At 44.4% G+C, this 21,119-nt stretch overlaps 1 protein-coding gene across 3 annotated transcripts in view; it reads left to right on the top strand.

The window, feature by feature from the left end:
• LOC309554171 (adhesion G protein-coupled receptor E3-like) overlaps positions 1 to 21,119 on the top strand; it is a 162,127-nt gene that overhangs the window by 55,511 nt on the left and 85,497 nt on the right. For 2 of the 3 annotated variants that reach the window (XM_082255787.1, XM_082255786.1), the window contains exons 6-9: positions 8,779 to 8,901; positions 12,529 to 12,651; positions 13,897 to 14,019; positions 18,316 to 18,380. In XM_082255787.1, the coding sequence (XP_082111913.1) occupies positions 8,779 to 8,901; positions 12,529 to 12,651; positions 13,897 to 14,019; positions 18,316 to 18,380 (434 nt within the window). The remainder of the gene's footprint in view (positions 1 to 8,778; positions 8,902 to 12,528; positions 12,652 to 13,896; positions 14,020 to 18,315; positions 18,381 to 21,119) is intronic. The other variant, XM_082255788.1, reaches the window with a different exon arrangement.

Here is a 21,119-nt window from a genome sequence, read left to right as displayed (position 1 = left end):
AATAGTAGTGGTGAAAACTGGGCAGCGCCAGCCCCCCATGAGACAAAGGTAGCTGCAGGGTCACCCTCGCTATCCTAGGTGTAGGGCTCGCCCAAACAAAATCCCCTAGGGCCCAGTCTAACTTAAGAAAAAAAGAGTTCGGGATATGCAATGGGGTGTTGTGAAAGACATATAAAAGTTTGGGAAGAAAAATCATCTTTATTAGGTTGATCCTTCCCACCGGCGTCAAAGGCAAGGATTTCCAAGTCTGACAGAGGGCAACCAGTTGTCGCAGGACCGGGTAAACATTTTCGTCCAAAAATTTGGTAAGATCCCTCTGAACCTCAATTCCAAAGTACCAGAACTGCGTGACCCACCACAAGGGCACAGAGGGGGATGCAGGAGGGGGGGTTGCCGATAGAGAGAACAGCAGTGACTTACCCCAGTTAATATGCACCCCGGAAAATGAACCGAACCGATCAAAAATCTGCAGCGCCAATTCTAGGGAACCCGCCGCATCGGGGAGGTACAAGAGGGCTTCGTCGACATAGAGGGAGATCTGTTCGATCAAGGGGCCCACCTGCAACCCCCCCAAGGCAGGGGTAGATCTCAGCAGAATGGCCAAGGGTTCCACGGCCAGGGCAAAAACCCCCGGAGACAGCGGGCAGCCCTGCCGGGTCCCCCGATGGAGCGAGAAGCTCGACCATAGAGCACTATTAGTGCGGACCCTGGGCACAGGGGCAACATATAAAAGCCACAGCCAAGAGATAAATCGGGTCCGGAATCCGAATCGTCGCAACACCTCCCAGAGAAAGCCCCACTCCACCGAGTCAAAAGCCTTCTCCGCATCCAGGGAGGCCACCACCCTCCCAGAGTTGGATCCAGCCGCATAGGAGAGATGGGTGTAGAGCCGGCGCACATTGATGTCTGTGCCCCTACCCGGCATGAAACCCGTCTGATCCCCATGTATCAGGGACAGAATAACAGAGTTGAGTCTCTTGGCCAGCACCTTCGCAAATATCTTAGCATCAACGTCAATAAGAGAAATCGGCCAATAGGAGGCACAGAGCTCGGCATCCTTCCCTGGCTTCGGGATTAAAACGATCACCGCTTCAGACATAGATGGGGGTAAACACCCTTCCTCCAAGGCCCCAGGTAGCAGAGCATGAAGGTGCACAGCCGCCAACTCCATGTTGGTCTTGTAAAATTCCACCGGTAGTCCATTCGGGCCCGGGGCCTTACCGGACTGAAGAGAGGTGATGGCCTTGGAAAGTTCCTCAATCGTAATAGGGCTATCCAACCTATCCCTACCCTCGTCCGAGAGCTGCGGGAAGTCTATGTCGGCAAGGTAGTCTGCTAAACTCCTCGAGGAGTAGGACACCCTGGAGGCATAGAGATTCTCATAATAACGCGCAAATTGGGTATTAATGGTGGAGGGGTCCAAGTGGCAACACCCCAACCCAACACGAATATCAGCAATCACCGTAGTCGTGGTCTGTTCCCTAGACAACCAGGCCAACATGCGACCCGCCCGCTCACCCTGCTCAAAGATCCTCTGGGAATGAGACAGCAGGCGTTTCCTGCAAGCCGTGACACACAGGAGGGCAATCTTCCTATGAACAACCTGCAGCATGTCATATGTGCCACGGTTCCCGTCCTCAGCTCCAGGGCCAAAGCTCTACCCTCCGCACTATCCAACTCAAGAGCCGAGGCCTTCCTAGCCTGTCCAACCGCCCGCTGGTACGCCCACCTGGCATAAGCCTTGAAGGCATCCCAAGCGATCGAGGGAGGGGCAGAGCCATCATTGTGATGCCAGTAATCCAACAGCTCGGATGCTACAGCAGGGGCCACCCTCTCATCATCTACCCAGAACTGAGACAGTCTCCACAAACCAGCCCCCATGGCAGCCCCAAGCCCAAGTGTGACAAGCACTGGGGCGTGGTCCGAGATGCCGCGAGGCAGGACGGTGGCCTCTTGAGTACACGCCAGTAAAGGGTCAGAAAGGTAAACAAGGTAAATTCAAGAATACGAGGCATACATTGCAGAATGGCAGGTATATTGCCGCCGCGCCGGATGCTTCCACCGCCACACGTCCACCAGCCCCAGCGCCTCTGTCCAGCGAGAGAGGGGGGGAGTCAACCGGCCCCCCAGCCGAAAACTTGTCCAAAGACGGGCAAGGGGGCATGTTGAAGTCCCCCGCCACCAGTAAGCAGGCAGCAGGGTAGCGGGCCAGCAGGGGAGTCAGACGATGTAGAAGCACAAGCTGTCCCGGCAGGGGGACGTAAACACCTGCAATGACCAACTCCAGCCCCTCACATAAAACATGCATGAGAACATACCTACCCTCGGGGTCCAGGTGGAGATCCAGGAGGCTAAAACGGTCAGATTTGTGCACCAAAATACTCACACCCCTAGAATAAGGGGAGCAAGTGGAGTGATAATATGAACCCACTCACGCCTTTTTGAGGGCTGAGACCCTACTCCCCACCAAGTGGGTCTCTTATATAGTTACATAGTTACATAGTAGGTGAGGTTGAATAAAGACAATAGTCGATTCAGTTCAACATGTGTAGGTGTGTGTGGCTGTAATCATCTCACATAGCCCTGAATGTTCTGATCCTTGAGATGTACATCTAAGAGTCTTTTGAAAGCCACCATACTACCCGCAGAAACCCTCTTGTGGTAGAGAATTCCACAATCTTGTAGCCCTAACAGTAAAGAACCCCCCACGTTGCCTGCGGTTAAAACGCTTCTCCTCTAATCGCATTGTATGCCCTCGAGTCCTCATGCAATCCCTTCGACTGAATAGCTTTTTTTCTAAGCTGAGATATTTATAAATTGCTATCATGTCCCCCCTCAGGCGTCTCTTCTACAGGGAGAATAAATCAAGCGATTGCAGACGCTCTTCATAATTAAGGTCCTCCAATCCCCTAATCAGTTTAGTTGCCCTTCTCTGGACTCTCTCCAGCTCCAACACATCCCTCCTGAGGGCTGGCGACCAGAACTGAACAAAATACTCCACATGCGGTCAGACCAGAGTTTTATAAAGTGGAAGTCTTATCTCTGGAATACATCCCTTTCTTTATGCATGCTAATATTGTGCTGGCTTTGGCAGCTGCTGCTTGACATTGCATGCTATTGCCTAATCTATCATCAACCAAGACTCCCAGATCTTTCTCCATTTTTGATTCCCCCAAGGGTTCCCCTCCTAACGTGTATTGTGCTTTTATGTTTTTAGTCCCCAAGTGCAAAACCTTACACTTCTCCACATTAAACCTCATTTGCCATGTCGTTGCCCACTCTGTTATTTTGTCCAGGTCATTCTATAGGATATCTGCTTCATGCTATGCAGTTATTCCCCTGCCCAATTTTGTGTCATCTGTAAAAACTGATATCGAACTACTGATCCCGACCTCAATGCTGTTTATGAATAAATTGAACAAGGTTGGTCCCAGGACTGAGCCTTGGGGGACCCCGCTTACCACCTCAGACCAGTCTGAGTAGGATACAAATATGGGGGTGGTAGCGTTGTAGGAACGTGAAGACCAGAGACCATTTAAATTTAGAGTTCATCCCCCTAACATTCCAGGAAACAACAGTAATAGGGCCCATGATCAACTAGTACCAATACCTGAAAGCCTCCGAATCAACACCTTGGGCCCCGCAGTGGCAACCAGGTCGCCCACAGCAATACCGTGCAACAGTAGTAAGTGGCATATAAGGACTTGCAAAAATACATTCCCCCTGGAGTAGCATAACATATATTGTGCCTAAACAAAAAAGAAAAACAGAGAAAAAAACAAAACAGAACCCCTCCCTCCATCCCGCACTCCCCCCCCCCCAAGCCACGGGTGTACTTGAAAACCCCAAAAACTACCAAGGCAACCGCCAATGGGGGTCGCATGTCAGTGGGCACCGGGGATGGAAATCGGTGCTGCAGCACCACAGTCTCCAAACCAGGAAGAACACTGCTAATGGGTAAAACGAATAGTCTGTCTCTGCAGAACAGATTGCACACAGTTCACAAACAACTCCCAGGGATGTCCTGAGGGTGCAGGCTTGAACTTGTTACAAACAGGGCCACCATCAGGTGGGTGAGATCGGACCAGGCAGCAGGACAGGAGGCAAACAGGGCACACAACCACCCAGCTAATGGAGCAAACGACAAGCCCGGAGTGAGCCGCACAAGCAGCCAGGGGCCACGCTCCCCCGGGGGGGGGCGCACATACCACCCCAGGGACCCCCAAACAGGGGAGTAAGGAGGATTCAGTGAGGCTCATCACAACCGGGTGTAGAGCAGCAAGCAAGGGTTAGGTGCGGGAGCTAAGTGCGCGCCTGGGGAAGCGACTCCAACTACTGCATTGTGTCCTCAGGGGAGGTAAAAAAATGCACTGATTTGCCATCTTTCACCCGCAGCCGGGCTGGAAACAACATACTGTACTTGATGTTCCGGTTGCGGAGCTGCAGCTTGACCTAGTCAAAGGACCTACTCAGGCGCTGGGTATCGATGGAGTAGTCAGGGAAAATCATCAGCCTGGCTTCTTCATGGTGGAGAGTGTGAAGCCTCCTAGCCTCAAGTAAGACCCGGTCCCGATACCTGAAATTCAGCAGGCGGAGGATGAAAGTGGGTGGAGGGGTGCCGATGGTCCCCGAGTCGCCGGCATCCTATGCGCCCGCTCCACAACAAAGAAGGGAGAAAATTGAGCCTGGAATGATCATAGAGCCCATGTGACCCTTCTTTATAGGATGACATGTCTCTATGGTCATTTCAGAAGCCACACACCCCCACAGTTAGAATCACTCCCCTAGGCTCACATTTAACCCCTTGATCACCCACAGTGTTAACCCCTTCCCTGCCAGTGTCATTATTACAGTAACAGTGCATATTTTTAGCACTGATTACTGTAGTAATGTCACTGGTACCCCCAAAAGTGTCAAAAATGTCAGGTAGAGGTCCGATCTGTATGCCGCAATGTCGCAGTCCCCCAAAAAATCGCAGATTGCTGCCAATATTAGTAGAAAAAAAACAATAAAAATGACATAAATCTTTTCCAATCAAAATATGCTTATTGCTTATATAGCAGAATGTGAAAAATATATATATTTTTTTTTTTCAAAACTTTCGCTCTTTTTTTTTTATAGCAAAAAAAATAAAAATCGCACAGGTGATCAAATACCACCAAAAGAAAGCTATATGTGTGGGAAAAAAGGACGTAAATTTTGTTTGATTACAGCGTCGCACGACCGTGCAATTGTCCGTTAAAATAACACAGTGCCGAATCGCAAAATAGGGCCTGGTCATGAAGGGGGCAAATCCTTCTAGACTTAAAGTGGTTATACCAACACTAAAACTATCTCAGGCTTGTTCTCAAATTAAACTACCTGAATACACCCCAAAAAAACACACCTATTTAGAGGAAAAAACTTGATTTTTTTTTTCATTCAAATTTCGCTTAACCACTTGCCGACTGGTCACAGTAATATTACTGCGGCAGGTTGGCTCCCCTGGGTCCAGCGACATAGACCTATGTCGCGGGACTCCTAGTGATCTCGGCAGCGTGCGATCGCTTCCTCTCTTCCCCGATTGTCGGGGAAAGTGTGAGAAGATCCGGCCGCTTGTGTAAACAAAGCAGGCGGATCTTCTCTGTGACAGACAGGGAGAGATCACAGGATTCAGCATAGCTGAACCTGCGATCTCTGTCTGTGTCACAGAACCCCCTCCCCCCCACACGTCAGTAAGCATGAGGCATACATTTAACCCCTTGATCACCAACAGTGTTAACCCCTTCCCTGCCATTGTCATTATTACAGTAACAGTGCATATTTTTAGCACTGATTACTGTATTAGTGTCACTGGTCCCCCCAAAAGTGTCAAAAATGTCAGTTAGGGGTCCGACCTGTCCGCTGCAATGTCGCAGTCCCGCCCGCAAAAAATTGCAGACCGCCGCCATTACTAGTAAAAAAAAAAAAAACCAATAAAAATGACAAATCTTTAGTTAATAAACGCGATAACTTTTGCGCAAACCAATCAAAATACGCTTATTGCGATTTTTTTTACCAAAAATATGTAGCAGAAAACAAATTGGCCTAAAATGTTAAAAAATTTTGATTTTTAAAATCTTTTTTTTTTTTGGGAATGTTATATATCAGAATGTGTAAAATATTGTTTTTTTTTTTTTTTTCAAAATTGTCGCTCTTTTTTTGTTTATAGCACACAAATTAAAAATCGCACAGGTGATCAAATAACACCAAAAGAAAGCTTTATTTGTGGGGGGGAAAAAAGGACGTAAATTTTGTTTGGGTACAGCGTCGCACGACCGCGCAATTGTCCGTTATTGTAACGCCGTGCTGAATCGCAAAATATGGCCTGGTCAGGAAGGGGGTAAAATCTTCTGGTCTTAAAGTGGATAAAAATACGCTCATTGAGAATTTTTTTTGTCAAAGACGTAGCTAAATACATTTTGGCCTAAATATGACAAAAATTGAATATATTTGGATATTTTTTAACAGTCAATGTAGGAAATGTCGATTTTTCGCAAAATTTTCACTTTTTTTATTAATATCGCAAAAAATAAAAAGTGCAGAGATGATCAAATACCACCACAAGAAAGCTCTATTTTTGTGGAAAAAAAGGACGTAAATTTTGTTTGGGTACAGCTTTGCATGACCGCGCAATTGTCAGTTAAAATCACGCAGTGCTACGTTGAAAAAAGTGGCCTGGTCATTGAGCAGCAAAATGTACCGGTCTTAAAGTGGTTAAGCAGCTCTATGAAAGTTTATGCTTTGGCAAAAATTTACTGATTTCCCTGCAATGTCAATTTTGTGTTGATGATTTATGCTCTTCATATAATGATTTGGACAGAAGTTCTCTTCATATGATCACTTTATATTGAAGAGGCCAACAATATCCAGAATCTTCTGAGCTCCGAAATGTTAATGCTGATAATTGTAATATGAATATTTTAGGAATTTATTTGGAAAAGTTCCCAAGCCAGAAACCTTGCATGTGGGAGATCTTCTTTTACTTACCTACTTAGTCCATGGCACTGCAACTTATTAGGGTTTTGGTCTCCTGCAAGAATTGTATCCACTCCTCTTTACCTCTTGCATTTTGCTCTAGCACCAGTTTCCCAGACATTTCAGATCTTCCTTAGTGGTAGACGTTTAAAAAGAAGCCGTATGGCCTGATCATGGCTTTACATCTGTTTTAAAAAAACTCCCATGCAATTCTAAAGCACGCCGGTGCCCTTTACAAATGCAATTTGCAACTCCGCTGTCTACATGACCCTAAAGCCATTATAGAGCTATTAAAATTAATGAAAAATAAAGCTCACATGACCTGTCCTGGTCTGCCTGCCTTTTTTGGGTACAGCTTTCAAAGGTTAGTTTCTGTTTAAAGAGACAATGGGGTGATTTACTAAAGGAAAAGAGACTGTGCAAATTGCAAAGTGCAATTGCATACTACAAGTGCAGCTGCTCCAGAGATTAGTAAATGAGGAGAAGCCTCACTTTGCAAAGAATACCCAATCATGTGCGACGAAAATAAAAAAAAACAGAATTTTTGCTTGCACATGATTGGATGAAGGTAGTCAGCAGCTTCTGCTCATTTACTAAGCTCTCGAGCAACTGCACTTGCAGAGTGCAATTGCACTTTCCAAAGTGCACAGTCTATTTGACTTTAGTAAATCAACCCCAATATTACCTTGCCTTCACAGGGCAAATTGACAGACTCTGTGCAAAGGGGCCCCACCCACCACCCAACCCTTTAAATCCACTTTGCTTGTGCTCCCTCACTGCTCTTTCCTTTGTCACAGCCAATTCTGAAATCAATGTTGCTGGCGAAACAGTAAAATCTACCCAAAGTCATATGACAGTGCTCAGGTGTTTTGCCTGGTGTCTATTAAGGTTCATTCAGTATAAGCCAAGGAAACAACTAAAACTCTGTAGTGTATTAATATTTGCTTTGCTAAACAAAGAAGACTGCTCGTACAATTGCATGAAAAATAATTCATAGCATGCAAAGTATAACAAAATCTGCATACAATATACTGTTTGCCCTAGATGTTAACCTCTTCCCAGCCAGTGTCATTCGTATAGTGACATTTTATAATATTGGCAGTTTGCAGTGGCAGTTAGTTATTTCCCCACAGTGTCAGTTAGTGTCAGATTGTCTGCCGCATTACAGTCCCATTACAAGTCTCTGATCACCGTCAATACTAGTATAAAAAAAAATCACAAAAATAAAAATTCCAGTATATATAACATAGTTTGTAGGGGCTTTCACGCAAACCATTCAATATACACTTACTGGGATTTTTTTTTAAGAAATTAGATGTTTTAAATTCTTTTATTGGATATGTTTTATAACAGAAAGTAAAAAATATTGTGTTTTTTTGTCAAAAGTTTTTATAGCAAAAATTAAAAAATCTCAGTGGGGGTTAAATACCACCAAAAGAAAGCTCTATTTGTGGGGAAAAAAATATATAAATGTAATTTGGGTACAGCATTGTATTACCGCGCAATTACCAGGTAAATTAGCACAGTGCTAAATAGCAAAAAACAGCCTGGTCATGAAGGGGGTAAAATCTTCTAGCGCTGAACTGGTTTACTTTAGAAAATGCAGGTACTTTGGTGTGCATAGTCTGCATACAGACTCACTATAAAAGCATGCCAATTGCCTCTATTATTAGCCACAGTTTTTCAAATAATTCAACTTTTTTTTTAATAATCCAAGAAAAAAGAAGTTTCCAGCATATGATTTTTTTGCACTAGTACCCTTTTAAAATCTTTTTTTCTCAGACCCCAGCACTGGGCCACCAACGAAGATTACACCAAGTGTGGAGATCAGTAAAACAACAGCAACAATGCAAAGTACACATTGGAAAACCTCAACTGCCCCAATACCACAAACATCACAGTCAGGTAAGCAGTTCACTAGGACCCAAACGCCACTAAACAAGATTATATATTTCATGAACTTTTTTTTGTAGAAGGCTCAGTTTTTAATATCAATGGATGACTATCCCCCATGTACATAGTGCCAATATAAACAGAAAATACCTCCGCGCTACCTGTGTATAAAATTGTGCATACAAAGTGTGAATACATATACATAAAATAAATAAAGTGGTTACTGCAAATCCTAGTGTGTTCCCACAGTAAAGTGACCAAGTTATATAAATGGAGTTGCATAGCCTAAAAAAGTGTCAAAATTCCTTTACAATGATGGTAATCAAAAGTGATCAAACATATAAAAAAAGTATATTCAAATTAAAAAAATATAAAAATATATGAAGTGAATATAAAATGATAAAGTCCACAGTCAAAGATTATAAATATATGCTAAATATACTTTACTGTATGTATTGAATGATAAATCAATAATCTTCAATCATGATAGATAGAAGTAGTCCACTTCCTTAATATGAATGAATCCATATGTGATAATGTGAAACCATATGGTGTGCTTCCACCTTCATTAAACACCTCCGTGCTCACAGAACTCTCACCTTGATAAATATTCAAATTTGCCTTATATTCAAAACTAGATAGGTGATGTGATGATCCTCAAATCACAGTGTTCTCCTAATCCTCCCAAATAAGCTTGTTCAAACCTGGGGTGCTGGTCCCCTTAAGGTGCCGATAAGTGCGCTCATCATCATGTTAGGACAAAGCAAATTTGCCTCCCATAGTGTAGTATTAAAATGGCAATCATTTATTGAATTAAAATATCTCTTACATCAAGTATGTAATAAAAAAACGCATTTGTGTAATCAGAATACTCAGCATCTGTAGATCTTTCAAATCATTTCCAGACCAGGATGTCCTACGCGTTACGTCACATCCACATCACGTCAGGTGACTTCATCAGGGAATTTGACTATTTCTGTCGATCACGTTTCAAGATAATTTTTTTATTTATTTTTTTAATTTCTGTTTATTGAATTTTTTTCAAAAACATAATAAAGCCAATAGGGGCATACCCCGGCTCAATCAAAACACAATCCGCTACTCGCTACTATGAAACATACAAGGCAGTATCCGTCCAAACCTGTTAAACAGGGCTGGAACCGCCTTAAAATGCACCCTGTAAACCATCCTTTCAGAAGAAATTTCATCATGCAATATGACAGGAAGAACCCTTCCCCCCACCTTCAGGATATAGCAAGCAAGCATATCAAGACCACCCAGGACAAACAAATAGTAAGCTCAGTCCTGGCTAAATCACACTCAGATTGAGAAGCAAGTAATTAATCCTGAACGTCAGTCGTTAGCGATTAATCTACCCACCGTTGCCACACCTTATCAAATTTGTGAGGACACCCTCTGGATGTGTAAGCATCTTTGTAAAGAGGGACTACAACGTTAACCAGTCCCTTCCAAAAAGCTAGCGTAGGAGGAAGTAGTGATCTCCATTATAAGACAATCACTTTCCGGGCATAGAACAGAAGGACGCCCACCAAAGTACGCATCGCTTTGGGAGCCTGTAAAATATCCACCAATCCCAGGAGACAAATGTTAACTGTCAGAGGAACCACCTCATTAACAAGGGTAAACACAATGCTCGTCACCTCCAGCCAGATGCCCCCGATCGCAGGACACCCTCAAAAGATATGGAAAAATCCCGCAGAGTCGCAGGGGAACCTCCAGCAAGAGGCTGAGACGGTAGGGAACATACAGTGTAGATGTTGTGGGGTGAAATAGATCCTATGCAACAATTTGAATTAGATTTGCTTATCTCTAGTTGCCACCAGGCAACGAAATGGGCCATCCCATATCTCCTGCCAGTCCTCCTCGTCCAATCCCTGCCCCTCCTCATCTCATGCTGCCCGCAGGCCATCCAAACCAGTCCAGGTGGAGGGGTGAAGCATCTTGTATGCAGAGGACAGAGGTTTTCTGAGAGTATCATCTCCCAAGAGGGTTTCTAGCTTATCCTGTTCAAGACAAATTATGGGCCTCTGAAATTGCACCTGGTGAGCATGCCGGAGCTGTAGATATCAAAAAAAGAAGGAGTTGGGCAGTTGAAATTTATTCCTAAGTCTATCAAACGTAAAAAGGGATTCCCCCTCACAGATGTCCACTACGTATTTCACCTCCCTACCAGCCCACAAGGCAGGGTCTGGGATGGATTGGAATTCCGGCAGATGTGGGTTGAACCACAGCAGGATATTCTGGGACCAAACCGCCCATCTCTGATTGGGCATAGTAATAGTGACCTGCCAAGCTCTGACCACTGTCCGCATGGAGGTGGTCAAGGTTGGATGTGCCGTCTGCGGTCCCCTGTAGAGGGTGTTTCTCAGGGTCTCATAAGATCCCGCAAAGGCTGCCTCCAGGACCTGGGATGCGTTGTCTTGTCAGAAATCAGTCACCCGTGAGCCCGAACCAGCCGCCACATAGTACAGGGAAGAATCAGGGCAGGCTAACCCCCCTTGTATCCAGGGCCTACAAAGTAATTTTTTGCTAAACCTAGCTGGGCGCAGAGACCAAAGGAATGTGGTCATAAGAGAGTCAATTTGTTTAAATAGGGACTTCGGCAGCCACACCGGGAATGTCTAACAACAGACAGCAGCACCAGAAGGACCTTCATTTTAATGAGATTGATCTTCCCTATCAGGGAGAGGGGAAGGCGAGACCATGCACCTATCATCTATTAACACCATTACATTTTTGGCCGTAGGTTGAGGGCAATAAAATCATGAATATTAGAAGAGATGAGTATACCCAAGTATTTGATGGAGCAAGTGAGTTTTAGCGGAAGGTCAAGATCCCATAGGGCTACTGCTCCAGCATCTATGTGGAGAACCAAGGATTTATCTTACTTAGTGCGGAGGCCTGAGAGAACAGCGAACCTATCAAGGATTGCAAGTATTTCCCGCAGGGATGGCCCAGGATTATGGAGGAATAGGATGAGATCATCCGCATAAAGTGCAAGCTTCTCAACTATGGAACCCACAGGTATTACCTTTACTCTAGGTGACTGTCTAATCACTGCCAACAGGGGCTCCATAGCCAGCGCAAATAGAGCCGGCGATAACGGGCACCCCTGTCTCGTCCCCCTCCTGACTCGGAAGGGTGGGGATAGGCGACCATGGAGTTTAATACAAGCTGAGGGTCTATTATAGAGCAAACGGATCCACTGTAGGAACACTGGGCCGAACCCGAAGAGTTCCAGAACCTCGAACAGGTACCGCCACCGTACAGTGTCAAAGGCTTTTTCTATGTCCAAAGACCCGGGGGGGACCAGCAGCCGATCATCATACAGTGTTTCATAGTAATCAAAAAACTCTCGAAGGATACCACCCGGCTCCATCACCATGTCATCGGTGGGTGATCTAATCCCCGAAATCACCGTCAGATATGCTGGCTCAGCCACCAAAAGGGCTAACATCTTGCCATTTTTGTCCCCTCCCTCAAACAGCCTGGATCTCTCCGCTTTATCTCTTTTAAGTTGGGACATGCGGGAAGCCGCATCCGACCAGACAGCCTTGATGGAGGAGATATACCCGCCCCTAATAAAGGCCTTACCCTTTTAAAATCTTTTTTTCTCAGACCCCAGCACTGGGCCACCAACTGAGAATATACCAAGTGTGGAGATCAGTAAAACAACAGCAACAATGCAAAGTACACATTGGAGAAGCTCAGCTGCCCCAATACCACAAACATCACAGCCAGGTAAGCAGTTCAATAGGACGTAAAGCACCACTATACAAGATTATACATTTCATTAACTTTTTTTTTTTTTGTAGAAGGCTCAGTTTTTAATATCAATGGATGACTATCCCCCATGTACATAGTGCCAATATAAACAGAAAATACCTCTGCGCAACCTATAAAATATATAGTGTATAAAATTGTGTATACAAAGTGTGAATACATATACAGTACATAAAATAAATAAAGTGGTTACTGCAAACCCTAGTGTGTTCCCACAGTAAAGTGACCAAGTTATATAAATGGAGTTGCACAGCCTAAAAAAGTGTCAAAATTCCTTCACAATGATGGTAATCAAAAGTGATCAAACATATAAAAAAAGTCTATTCAGATTAAAAGTATATAAATATATATGAAGTGAATATAAAATGATATAGTCCACAGTCAAATATTATATAGATGCTAAATATACTTCATGTATTGCGTGATAAATCAATATTCTTCAATCATGATAGATAGAAGTAGTCCACTTCCTTAATATGAATGAATCCATATGTGATAATGTGAAACCATATGGTGTGCTTCCACCTTCATTAAACACCTCCATGCTCACAGGACTTTCACCTTGATAAATATTTAAATTTGCCTTATATTCAAAACTCGATTGGTGATGTGGTGATCCTCAAATCACAGCGTTCTCTTAATCCTCCCAAATAAGCTTGTTCAAACCTGGGGTGCTGGTTCCCTTAAGGCGCCGATAAGTGCGCTCATCATCATGTTAGGACAAAGCAAAATTGCCTCCCATAGTGTAGTATTAAAATGGTAATAATTTATTTAATTAAAATATCTCTTACATCAAGTATGTAATAAAAAACGCATTTGTGTAATCAGAATACTCAGCATCTGTGGATCTTTCAAATCATTTCCAGACCAGGATGCCCTACGCGTTATGTCTTATATACCAGCTCAGCCACCAAACGGGCTAACATCTTGCCATTTTTGTCCCCTACCTCAAACAGCCTGGATCTCAGTCTCCTAGCATCCCCGTGCACAAATTGGGTAAAGTGAAGCTTCAGGTCCCTGCGCACCTTAACCAGTTTGGAGTAGTTCTCCGCAACAGGGTCATCCGTGAACGCTCTCGTGGCCTCTGCTTCGTCTCTCTCAAATTGGGACATGCGGGAAGCCACATCCCACCAGATGGCCTTGATGGGGGAGATATACACGCCCCTAATAAAGGCCTTACCCTTTTAAAATCTTTTTTCTCAGACCCCAGCACTGGGCCACCAATGGATATTACACCAAGTGTGGAGATCAGTAAAACAACAGCAACAATGCAAAGTACACATTGGAGAAGCTCAGCTGCCTCAATACAACAAACATCACAGCCAGGTAAGCAGTTCAATCGGACCTAAAGCACCACTATACAAGATTATACATTTCATGAACTTTTTTTTAGTAGAAGGCTCAGTTTTTAATATCAATGGATGACTATCCCCCATGTACATAGTGCCAATATAAACAGAAAATACCTCCTCGCTACCTGTGTATAAAATTGTGCATACAAAGTGTGAATACATATACATAAATTAAATAAAGTGGTTACTGCAAACCCTAGTGTGTTCCCACAGTAAAGTGACCAAGTTATATAAATGGAGTTGCACAGCCTAAAAAAGTGTCAAAATTCCTTCACAATGATGGTAATAAAAAGTGATCAAACATATAAAAAAAAGTCTATTCAGAATAAAAATATATAAATATATATGAAGTGAATATAAAATGATATAGTCCACAGTCAAAGATTATATAGATGCTAAATATACTTCATGTATTGCATGATAAATCAATATTCTTCAATCATGATAGATAGAAGTAGTCCACTTCCTTAATATGAATGAATCCATATGTGATAATGTGAAACCATATAGTGTGCTTCCACCTTCATTAAACACCTCCATGCTCACAGAACTTTCACCTTGATAAATATTTAAATTTGCCTTATATTCAAAACTTGATTGGTGATGTGATGATCCTCAAATCACAGCGTTCTCTTAATCCTCCCAAATAAGCTTGTTCAAACCTGGAGTGCTGGTCCCCTTAAGGCGCCGATAAGTGCGCTCATCATGTTAGAACAAAGCAAAATTCCCTCCCATAGTGTAGTATTAAAATGGTAATAATTTATTGAATTAAAATATCTCTTACATCAAGTATGTAATAAAAAACGCATTTGTGTTATCAGAATACTCAGCCTCTGTGGATCTTTCAAATCATTTCCGAACCAGGATACCCTACGCGTTATGTCTGATATACCAGCTCAGCCACCAAACGGGCTAACATCTTGCCATTTTTGTCCCCTCCCTCAAACAGCCTGGATCTCAGTCTCCTAGCATCCCCGTGCACAAATTGGGCAAAGTGAAGCTTCAGGTCCCTGCGCACCTTAACCAGTTTGGAGTAGTTCTCCGCAACAGGATCATCCGTGAACGCTCTCATGGCCTCCCCTTTGTCTCTCTCAAGTTGGGACGTGCAGGAAACTGCATCCGACCAGACGGCCTTGATGGAGGAGATGTACTCGCCCCTAATAAAGGCCTTACAGGTTTCCCATACCATAGTCGCCGGAGCAGTATTATCCTTAGTGGTCCAGAAATCATTCAGTTTAGGAGACATGAGTACCTGAATATCAGCATTGTGCACTCAGTGGGACGCCAGTCTCCAGCAACTTGGCTCCCTACCAGCATCCAAGACCATAGAGACCTCCAGAGGAGAATGGTCCGAGACGCCAGCCTGGAGATAGGAGGCCGAGCACGTGGCAGAGAGGACCGGCGCCGACCCCAACATCGGGTCGATGGGGGAGTCCAATCTGTCCGTAGAAATGCAGGAGAACACCCAATCTGTGGGGTACTACTAACGCCATATCTCCCGAAGACCAGACATCTTCGCCCATGCCAGGAGGTCCGGATGCGACGCCCTGTGCGGATTGGAGGCGCCCAAATCCCCAACCAGGATGGCATTAAAGTCCCCTCCCACCACCAATTAGTGGAAGTCAAGAGAGGCAAGCTTGCCCGAGACTAAGTACAATATGGCAGGGTCGAACGGGGAGGCAAATAAATATTAACCAGCACCCATTTGGAGGCATAAATCTCCAACAGTACAATAACATATCTGCCCCCTGGATCAGTAATCACCTGGTCCACCACACAGGGGAGCGACTTGTTCAGGAGAATCGATACGCCCCTAGCGTAAGTGGAGTAGGTGGCGTGGAATCCCTGCCTAATCCATGCACGCCTGAGCACCAGCACCTTACTACCAGTTAGGTAGGTTTCTTGCAAAAATAAAATGTGAGGTTTGTGAGATTATAGAAATTTTAATATCAGTGACCTCCTGACTTTGCCATTGAGGCCCCTCACGTTCCAAGAGACCAATGTGAGCCTACCACTCATGGGGGACACCAAGTTATGATTGAGGGGGGGGGGCAATGTGCAAACCCAGGGGACTACTGCAAAGGTCTCTTGGAGGGGGAGAGGGTCCCAAGAACAGCTGGTCAAGAAAAGGAGTACATAGGTGCATTAACAATAACCCTAAACAAAGAACAAACAACTTAAGTGCTGCAAAAGTTGCAGAAAACTCCCTACTGTCTAGCATTACCCCAACAAACCACTAGGCAGTTTTTACCCCAAAACGTGGACGTCTAGAAGTCAACAGAGTCCTGGACCAGGTCCAGTGTGTGTTCGTGCGAAGACCCCAGAAGGTGCTCTCAGGAGGGGTGGTGACGATCGGTCCAGAGAGTTCCTATTCCGCCAGACTGTGGATAGTCCGGCAAAAGGGGACAAGGTGGCCTAGAACAGCAAATGTCACCAGGGGCTTCCACAGACAGTGGCTCCAGGGACCACTGGCCAATGATGAGAGAAAAGGCCACCAAAACACAGAAATGGGGAAGCAGGTGCGCCATAGCACAGGGGGAGAATGGACACCTGTAAATCAGGAGGGGCAAGCGAACACCCACAAGCAGGTCATACCATCCCAGCCGTCCAGCCAACAATGTAATCAGGATAGTAATGCAGGCAGAGACCAAGCATCAAGGACTCCAAAGAAAGAAAGAGGGGGAAAGGCTCACTGCAAGGTAAGTAGCCAGTCATCTGCTTCCTCTGGGGTATCAAAGAACTTGACAGATCCGGAATGTTGCACACGGAGACGGCTTGGATACAGCATGTAGTACTTGATTTCTTTATTACGAAGTTTGCGCCTGACTTTATTAAAGGTCTTCCTCTTCTTTAGAAGCTCTGCAGAGAAATCCGGATAGAAATGGACAACAGTATTCTCATAAGGCAGCGTGGCATGTTTGCGGGCCTCACTCAGAATGCGGTCCCGGTCGCGGTAATTGAGAAACAGAACAAGGAAGGGCGCGGGGCGGGGTGGAATACTGCGGCCTGTGGAGACCCTATGTGCCCGCTCCACCACATAAGTGGGTGCAGTGTCAGTGAGATTAAGCAGGTTTTGAAAAACACTTCAGCAAATTCAGCAGGCTTATCTCCCTCAGCCCCCTCAGGCAGGCCCAGCACCCTAACATTATTCCGCCATTGGTGGTTCTCTGCATCATCCGCTTTAGCAATCAGCATCAGGACTTTATGCTTGAGTGAAGACAGGGATACTGTATGCTGAGTGGTCAAATCTTCTGTATTAGAAATCCTCTGTTCAGTGTCAGTCAGGCGCCCTCTGATCTTATCCAGATCTGCTCTGATAAAGTTACATTCCTCTGCTAAATGGTCAATGCGGGCTAATAAAGAGGTCTTACTCTGTTCAATGGCAGTCAAGATCATAACTGTATCACTTGCCTGACCGTGGATGGAGGAGGATTGAGAGGTAGAAGGATCTGAGGAGTGGACATCTCCATGTCAGATAGCAGAGTGCAAAGCCGCTCCAAGATGGCGTCGGAGCACGCTGCTGACGGGAAAGCCGGCTTCTGTTTAGAAGGGGCAACCATGGTTTTCTGCTTTGCCGGCATTCCAGAGCGTGCCCACAGGTGTCCTGGAGGTCCCCACAGCTCAACCAGGTAAGTAAGGCTAGAAATCAGGATTAGTGATGGCTAGGATAGTGCAGGATGCCCAGACCTCACACCAGAAGCGTCTTGTCCACTCTACATCCAGTCACGCCCCCCACGTTTGAAGATTATCGGTTTATCACCCAATATATACTGTATATTTAGCATATACTGTATATATTCTTTGGCTGTGGACTATATCATTTTATATTCACTTCATATATTTCTATATTTTTTTAATTTGAATAGAGGTGTTTATACACAGTATGTTTGATCACTTTTGATTATCATCATTGTAAAGGAATTTTGACAATTTATAGGCTGGGCAACTACATTTAAATAACTTGGTCACATAGTGCCCATAGACGTCAGCATTCCAGGTCATTCTAAGACATTGGCATTCCAGTTCATCCCAACGGTTGAGTAAAGGCCAGTTAAGTTCCTCCATACCAAACTCCACTGTGGTGCTGGTACAGAAAATAGCCTTCCTCAAACCTTTCACAAAAATGTCTAACATGTCTTTCTATGCTGTAAAAATTAATAGTATTCTTTACTCAATAATGACTCAATAATTAACTAAATAACTCAGGGGGATGTCCACACACTTTTAATCATATAGTTTTGGATAAAAGTATCCTCTTATATTTTTCCAGAAAACAAAAGGTGTGAACCACAGTATAGCAAGGAGCTGGAGGAATGCAAGCAATCTATGCGTCAGGTGTGTATTACTGCTAAGTAATTCTGTTATATAATATTGGAGCCCAGGGCTGCTTTGGCTTCTATTCCTGCTTTCCAGAGCTGGTTCCAGGAAGAGCTGAATTTCTATAAGCAGAGCTTGTAGCAGTGCTGGGAAAAGGTCCATTGCCACTGAAGGTCACAGTGCCCCCCTAGCTGTGAACTACCTCAGTAGCATAGGTTGCATATGAATCACAGTATCACAAAACATTTGCCAGGTAGTGCAGCTTACTGTATGTATTTACCTGCATATTCTTGAGATTTGCCTAAAATTCTGTTATAAATCTTCTGTCAAAAATAAAAACACTTTTGTAATATGTGTCTATTGGCTTGGCAAGACTGATATTCTACTTTTAGGCTCCATGTACACGGGACGTTGTCAATGGACGTTTAGGAGCAGTTGGGTGTTTTTTTCATAAGCCCCTGAACCCACCTACATGTTATCTTATCTGTCCATGTACACAGGGTCATTTACAGTCATTTGCAGGCAGTTGAGTTCAGGGACGTTTTTTGGAACGCAATTATTTGCATTCGAACGTGTGTTTCCCGGAGTTTCAAACGAAAAAACGCGGCCGAACGTGGCCGAACGCGACCGAACGCAATGACCCACGTTTGGCGCTCGCGTTTTTCCATTTTAAAGGGGAATGATTTTTTTTTACCTCTAGGAACGGTTTTAAACGCAAACGACCGCTAAACGCGGGTGCAAACACGACACAACGGACGTTTTAAACGTCCTAAAAAAAAACAAAAAAAATTCCAGCATTCAAGGGACTTTTAACAACGTCCCGTGTACATGGAGCCTTACATATCTGAGCTTCTCATATATTTCTGTCCTTGTTTACAGAAAACATTTATAAAAAGTAGCCTTAGAAATCTGGTTCCTGTAAAGATATTGGTGGAAAGGGCTTGGTCAGGGGTTTGCATAGTATTTGTGTAGACCAGCGTTTCTCAACCTTTTTGCCTTCAGGAAACCCTTGGCAAAAAGTTTGAGGTCTCGGGGGAACCCCTGAAATTTTTTTTCGAAACATTGGATCTGATCAGCGAGCTGTAGTCATAACAGCAATAAAGAAACAGTAACGGTATCAAATAATAGATATTAAATAATTTAATAGAATAACTATTGTGAAAAAAACCTTACCTCCTTAATGTGAAACTTGGGCTCTCTTTTTTCCGCACAGATGCTTAATTCTGGGTTGAACTTGAGATAAGCACACACAAATTTAATCTTCAATTGAAATTAAACAATTTCGTTCCCTGCTCTTGATGCTTGTTAAACAGGAAAAAGCTTGCTCACACATGTAGGAAGTAGAAAACTGCAGCAAAACATTCAATGCCTTTCTGTAAATGGTAGGATACTCTTCTTTGACTGAAATCCAGAATTTGTCCAAGGATACATCATCAAACCTCATCCTGAGGGTACGATCAGACGGCAAATCACAAATTTCATCCTGTTCTTTTAAATTCAAATTCAAGTTCTCTGACTGAACAGAAGGCTCAGAGAAAGGGTTCCTCACCCAATCATAAATTTGTGTTGAAAGAGAAGGAAAATAATATTCCATTTTGCTCTACAATACATACAGGTGGCTTTCAATAAGACTTAAAACTTGCTGGTAATCCTCACTTCCAAGGCCAAGCAACAGAGGAAACATCTCCAGATTTCTTTAACAACATGGCTTTTCCAAACATTCAGTTTCCTTTTGAATCCAAGTATCTTGTCACTTGAAGTGAAGATATTTTCTCCAGAACCTTGCAGAGACTTGTTCAGCAGGTTCATGTGATTTAAAATGTCAGCTAATGCCCTGTACACACGTAGCGAACGTCGGCCGAACGATCGGTCGTCTTTTGTCCAGGGCTGTCGTGTCGGCTGAAAACTGCAAAAGACTGCACATGAATTTTGTCGGCCAACAACAGCTGACTGCAGAAGTGATGTCATATGATGGTTAACTTTCCGTGTGTTTTTTCTTTTATGAGCATGCCCAGTCTTGCTAATCGGCTGTTTGTCGGCCGAATTCTGTACTGACTGGCGAACAATCGGCCGTTCTGGTGTTGGCCAACAAAAATTTTAATGCCTGCACAACAGATTCTGTTCGGCCGAAAATGCGCTGTCGGCTGTCGGAAGCATCATACTAACAAGCCTACAATCGGCCGATCGGTCGTCGGCCGAATATTTACGGCCGACAATCGGTACGTGTGTACGGGGCTTAAGTATGCCAGTTTCTGCAGTCATTTTTTTTTTATCTTCAAAGCACTCAACAAAATCTGACCTACTAATTTCTTGAGGCTCTGTTCACATGTCAGCGTATGGATCGCGGGCAGAACCGCCGCAGTTCCGCCCGCTATCCGGAGATTATTGCAAATCGCGGGACGCCTGTGCGAATCGCAGTAACATCGCGCAAAAAAAATCGCGGGACGCATTACGCCCAAAAAAGTACAAGAGCTTCTTTGGAGCGTATTGCGTGCCGCGATTTTTTTTGCGCGATGTTACCGCGATTCGGCAGGCGGAAATCGCGGCAACATCGCTCAGCGTTTGGGGGGCTATTGCAAATCAACGGGCAACGCACAGGCGTCCCGCGATTTGCAATAATCTCCGGATTGCGGGCGGAATCGCGGCGGTTCTGCCCGCGATCCATACGCTAACATGTGAACGGAGCCTAAAATAACTCTGTGGAGAACTCATCCTTTGCTAAGCCACCTGATTTCTGTATGTAGCAGGAGATTTACA

Source organism: Pelophylax lessonae (genome assembly GCF_965119305.1).
Source record: "Pelophylax lessonae genome assembly, chromosome: 4".
Lineage (NCBI taxonomy): Eukaryota > Metazoa > Chordata > Amphibia > Anura > Ranidae > Pelophylax > Pelophylax lessonae.
The sequence above is the reverse complement of the archived record's forward strand: the minus strand, read 5'-3'. Positions and strand labels throughout refer to the sequence as shown.